The sequence below is a fragment of the Priapulus caudatus genome, unplaced genomic scaffold (genome assembly GCF_000485595.1).
Source record: "Priapulus caudatus unplaced genomic scaffold, Priapulus_caudatus-5.0.1 Scaffold603, whole genome shotgun sequence".
Lineage (NCBI taxonomy): Eukaryota > Metazoa > Priapulida > Priapulimorpha > Priapulimorphida > Priapulidae > Priapulus > Priapulus caudatus.
The window spans coordinates 1,442-7,859 of NW_014577664.1; the positions used below are offsets into that span (position 1 = coordinate 1,442).

Genomic DNA, 6,418 nt, shown 5'->3' on the forward strand with positions numbered 1-6,418 from the left:
GGGGCGATTTTTAACACTTATCTATCAACAGATGGACACCTCACCGTATCTTTTTGAACACTTGCCACAACTTTACACCAGTATTTATGCTGTTATTCCTCACAAGTCTCTAGCCACTGAGAAGAGCACGCGTGCACACATAAGCCAGAGCAACCGCATTTGAAAACAAAACACAGTAGTGCTAAGACTTTGAGGAATAACAGCATAAATACCTGGTGTCTGTAAAGTTGCTGGAAGTGTTCAAAAAGATGGGTGCAGATGTCCATGTGATAGATAAGTTGTTAAAAGCCGATAATTTTAACGTTTTGGGGTAAATTTTTGGTCACATCAGTTTGGACATTTCGATTAGATTACATCTATGCCAGAATGTGCTATGAGCCTTGCGGCACGCATCCGCGGGCTATAGTACAGAGCTAGTGCCTCCCTAAACTAGCATTACAATTACATTTAGTAGATACAAATAAACAGCGCATGTGAAACAACTGCATCGGAACGAATAAACTTCATACGAACACGGAACAGGTGTCGAATGCTCGGACAATAAAAAGTCGTAATATCCATGTTGGCGCCAAACTTTTTTCCCACATTCGTGGACAAGAACATCGTATATCGTAATCGATAGTCACTAGTAGTATACAGCTGGTACGCCCGGTACATCATTAGTAATGCTCCAAGAAACCGGGTACCGGTATTGCCTACCAAATTACATTTACAATGCTAGCAGCTAGGTTCTAGAGATATTTGACGTTCAGCTCACACAGCCTCAGGCCTGTCGCGGTTAATCATATACATTAATAAATTTATTATTAATAATTAGGCCGTGGCTACGCGACCGCCGTTCCGCGACGAGGAGCCCCTAGGCTTACGCGTTCCGGACAATCCATCTACACATGAGCTTGCGACACGGTACAACGCATGATTTACCGCAGCATGGGCGCACTTGCCTGATTGCCGCTGTTGTGTGTGCTTGTGTCGTGTGCGGTGTGCGTGTCGCGTTGTGCGCTGTGTGAGAGAGAGCACGAGATGAGAGAGAGAGAAGAATGGGAACGTGGCGTGGTATTGGTGTTGTATGCGTTCGAGAGAGAGAGAGGAGAGAGAGACGAGGACCGAGAGAGACGAGAGAGGAGAGATGAGAAAGAGAGCCTCAGAACATGGCTCAGCCTGTGTGTGCGTGGTGGCGGCAGAGAGAGAGAAGAGCAAAGAGAGAGAGAGCCTCAGAGAGTCGTGACTGTGTGTGAGCAGAAGAGAGAGTCGACGAAGACGAGAGAGAGAGCATGCTGTGCGCTGTGTGTGTGCGTGGAGAGAGAAGGAGCGCACGACGAGGACGGATGAAAGGATTAGACGAGCAGCGAGCTCCCGTTGCGCCAATCATGCGTGTACGCGAGTCGCAGCGATCAACTGTGTGCAGTGGTATGTCGGACGCGTAGCCTGGAGGCTAGGCGAACCGGTCCGCGACGCGTAGCCACTGCTAATATATAATATTATTATTAAGGATGGTTAGTGTTAAAATTGTGTCCTCGGACTGCATCACAATGATGTCCATTTGATGTGAGGACGTGGAATATCGTGGAACACTGTGCTCAACTATGCACTACATCGATCGAGTATGAATCTATGCGACGACATGACTGCCACTATGCACTATTGCACGATGATCTATGCCACTACATTGCCCGTATAGCGATGAAGTTACATGGGTTACATGCATAATATATTATTAATATTATGGGATATCACTCAGCATACATTGCGCTCGTCCTGACATCTGTGGGAAAAATAGCAAGATACTATTAAAAGACAATTTTAGAGTAGGTTATAGGAAATCAGTATTTATGTTTACATTTTAGATACTGTTTGTATTGGAACAACCATAGTTATTAATTACGCTAGATGATATAATTTAGTGTACATTGCTGCTATGCATAATAGTTATTTTAACATATAATGGCGGCACCACCGCATGAGGTCAGATTTGTACAAACAAGTGACCATCTCAGACGATTCAAGAAACGGTGACAAGGAAAAGTAAGATTTTGTGTTATATTTTTGTAGATATAAGTGGTATTAACGAATATGTATTTATAAATATATATGTAGCATGATCCATCTGCAGTCCTGTTCAACGTAGTATGGGTTAGATGTATAGTTACAACGGCAATAGTCGGTTTATGGCAGTTTTAAATGCGTGGTAATGATGCGGCGCCGTTGGCGTTGCTTGCTGTACCTGCTGAACAATAACGCTCTCGCCAAATGGCTGAGCAAGTTTAGCGCTGGAACAATGGTAGCATATTTTGGCCTAGGTAATATGTTACATGGCGTTCTAAATATCCGCGATATATAGTTGTATTGACGTGGTTCATATTATATACTGTGTTGTTGATAATAATTATAAGTCGTGGGGAGAAATGCTCTCCACAAGGGTTGAAGGGATTGTTTGAAGCATGGCCCATTCATTTCGAGAGCTGGGCTTAAAGTGTCAAGTAGTAAGTTGGAAATGCAAACTACGAAATGCTTACACACATACACACATACTGCTTTCTGTATTAAACACCAACATTGGTTATGTATGAATGCTAATCCCTTTTCAACATTTAATTTGGAATATTGCCAAGTAGATGCAGTGTTGCAGTGTTTCTATGTAGATCTAAGCTAGGTGAGAAATTAAAGTAAATGTACCGAAGTGGAAAAATGCCATGTTGATGACCTCTTCCTAGCACTAATAACTTTGTATATTTCTCATTTTACTGTCATCAAATAGAGACGAAAGGCAGAAGGTCTCGTTGTCGACCAGTAGTTTATTCAGTGGAAAACTAAAAATATACACTGCAGTAGAACGTTAGAACTAAATAAACTTACATTTTGGCATGCCGACGCTCGATGGGACAGACAGTAGCGGTGACACCGACAGTAGCGGTGACACCGACAGTAGCGGTGACACCGACAGTAGCGGTGACACCGACAGTAGCGGTGACACCGACAGTAGTGTACGCGCGAAGCAAAACAGGCTTTACATACAAAGTGTACGCTATGAAACGTGGGAATTAAACATGTGGCGCCCTCACCACTAAACTGATTATTCAAACGGGTACAAATACTAAACGCACCGTACAACGACATATAAATACTGCTGCGATTAACAGTTTACCACTCATTATATTATACCATTTTATAACTATAAGCAGTCTTCTAGCTTTGGTAAATTAATATATCATTCAATTAAATCATATTTGTAAAACTAAAATTTTAAATATTCTACAGGGGTAGAAATTAACTTTTGAACACAGGAGTCCAACAGACTCCCTACCCTCAAAAAGAGGGAGTCCGCAGTCTGAGGTTCAAAATGAACGATAATGCATATGCTTTATTTTTAAGATTCATGCGGTTGCACATCTGCCAAATTTTCTTTGGGCATTAGCTGAAAAAATACGGTAATTCCGCGACCTGCACGTGCTCCTGAACGAACTAGTTAGTATGGCAGAGTTTTTGCAGGAGTCGCACGGACTCCTGCATATGTCAAATCAGGGAGTTCGACAGTAAATCGGGGAGTATTTGACTCCGGATTCCCGTTAATTTCGCACCCTGTTCTATCATTATTGTCATGTGAATATTCATTACTATATGCACTGCAAATGTAAATTGTGAAAACTTTGTCATTGTGTCTGATTTTACTACAAGTACATTACAAATTTCAATAATATAATATGTGATCAGATATACTATGTTAGTTAAAATGATCAATACAGTTAATTTGAATAGATTCTTTGACATGTTTGTATTTTTTCAAAAAGCACATTTCTTGTTGAAATTTATATATTCATAATTCATTTCAGATTTCACAATGCCAACAAAATTGTTCGTCGGCCACCTGCCCAACTGTAAGCAGTTGGACCTGCTCGCATTGTTTGAAAAGTATGGAAAAGTGGTAGAATGTGACATCATAAAAGACTATGGCTTTGTGGTGAGCTGGTCTTGTATATTAACACATGCTTAAAGTAAACTTAAGTTGTGGATATATAGGACCTTAATGCAGTCAGATGTTCTGCTTTCCTAATTCTAAAAAGCATTACTGATTAGGATGATTAGCGTGTGTATGTATGGCATGTGTGGAGCTATTTACCTCATCTATGTTGTATAGTTTCTCTGTTAATGTACATACACTGATTTGACCTGCAGTGCCAGCAGTTTGTAAGTATCCGGTGACATGACCAGATTTACCAGACAGTGTAGAAATAATATACTAAATGACCAAATGTCCTATAAAAAGCTTCCAGAAATATTAGTGTTTGCAGTGTAGCAAATGTTGCAATTTCTACATTCTACATTTATGTATTTTCACTGCAGCATATGGATTCATTAGATGATGCAAAGACAGCTATCGCAGCTCTTCACGAATCAAACTTCATGGGATCACATATATCTGTTGAGGTGATGGATGTTTAGCCATTGTAAACTTGTTTGCTGTACTAATTAAATTGACTACATCACAAATTTTCTATGGTGTATATTTGTAAAAAAAAATTGCTGCCATTTTTTTACATTTAAAGTAAGTACTAATGGGACTAAATGTATCGTCAAATTCTTACCTGATAAGATTGTTTCTTAACTTGTTAAAAATCCAAAAGATCGGGACTATTTGATATTATGATCCTGACATTAATTGCTTCCTATGGGCTATGTATGAGTCACGAGTGTATGTTTACATCGAACAATATACTAAAAATAGGAAATATAATGCAGCAATTTAACCATAAAAAGTGAACAAATTTACTTACATTTCGTAGAAAAGTGGAAATATTTTTGTACTTTGACTATTTACGGTGACGTAATCACTTTAAGATTTTATGCGAAATTTCATTTATTTTTCATTTTCATTCTTATTCGATGGCTAACGCTAGGTGCCATAGCTGTACATACTTATTTCTCCATATACGGATGCATGTGAACCTTCAAAGCATTTTGATTGCACGTGTACGTGTTCAGTAAGCCGTGGCCATTTAAAGGAATAATAGGTCCATTGATTATGCAATGTTGACGAATGCTAGAGTAACTGGCACCCTGTGTAGTTAAAGGAATAATATGGCCATTGATTATGCAATGTTGACGAATGCTAGAGTAACTGGCACCCTGTGTAGTTAATAAGTACATTACCTTATAGCCAAACGCGTATTAGTTTGTCCAATATCACTGCTGGTAACATTACAAACAAGACTTGAAATCGGTTGTTGATATGTATCGACTTTCATTTACTTGCCATAAATGTCATCCAGGAGTCGAGCGATGACGTAAACATTTGTGCGGCCCGTATGTTTTGGATGCCAGGTGAAACGGAGGTGTCAGCGGTGTAACCATGGCCACAGACTAAACATGGGAATAGAGTAAAACACACGTACTAATCACGGACGCACGTGGACAGCCCTGACGATGATAGCATTGCATCACGGCCGAGCAATGCGTGCGAACACCACCTGTCCGGTGCACTATTTAAATCTGTATCACACCCGCTTCGCCGGCAGCGGTTTGACAAAATGTAAACAACAGATTATTTGGATTGACCGGATTTCAAGTTGGGACAATTTCTTAGTAAAGCAGTGAGTATTGGACAATACTAATACGCTTTGGCTTAGGTAATGTAACTTATTTAACTACACAAGGCTGCCAGTTACTCGTAGCATTCGTCAACATTGCATAATCAATGGACCTATTATTCCTTTAAACACTATTTACTAATGATGTCAGATACATAATACAACCAGCCTGATAATGGTATTCATTATGCCAGAATCTATCAGCACAAACCTTTCTACAGTCTTGAACGGCCAGTGATAGTTGAAATTGGCGTGCGGTTGAAAATAACATACCTCGATACTAGGGACCGGGTTTCTTGACACATAGCTTAGTGACGTCGTGCAGTACACAGCTTTCGCGCATTTCGAATCAAATTGCCGGCACAATCCTAGTAATTTCTCACAATTTCTTGAGGTGCACAAAAAGATTTTGCGTGTTTAATGGTTTTCAGTTAGTCATGGATGTGTCGCAGTAAGTACTACTACTACAGTACTAACAGTGGCTGTTTCACATACATTTTACCAATTTTCGCACACAAGCGGTCGATCATTGTGGGAAATAAAAAAAACTGTTTATTTCTCCATTACGATTTCTGCCACAGTAGCCCATGTATAAATTGATATTTCTTTGTCATTACAACTCTGAATAATTTAATTTTTCACTCGCCTTAATGGTAACGAAGTGCTGTAAACATGCGCGTCATAGTTTGATATTAAGTACCATATTTTATTAGTTGTGGTTCGTTATTTGCAATAATTACCAATCCGAAAATACAATGTATTTTACGCAGTTTTTAAAAAACATTGCAAAGTATGAAACTTCAAGAAAAATCCTAACCCACCATTTTGATGCA

At 39.6% G+C, this 6,418-nt stretch overlaps 1 protein-coding gene across 4 annotated transcripts in view; it reads left to right on the top strand.

Annotated features, from left to right (window-relative positions):
- Nucleotides 1-1,931: 1,931 nt before the first annotated feature.
- Nucleotides 1,932-6,418, top strand: part of LOC106812046 (RNA-binding protein 4.1-like) — a 10,771-nt gene continuing 6,284 nt past the window's right edge. For 3 of the 4 annotated variants that reach the window (XM_014815803.1, XM_014815805.1, XM_014815807.1), the window contains exons 1-3: nt 2,264-2,300; nt 3,831-3,958; nt 4,342-4,425. In XM_014815803.1, coding sequence (XP_014671289.1) covers nt 2,279-2,300; nt 3,831-3,958; nt 4,342-4,425 — 234 coding nt within the window. In that variant the 5' untranslated portion in view covers nt 2,264-2,278. Of the gene's footprint in view, nt 2,026-2,263; nt 2,301-3,830; nt 3,959-4,341; nt 4,426-6,418 lie in introns of those variants that run through there. The other variant, XM_014815806.1, reaches the window with a different exon arrangement.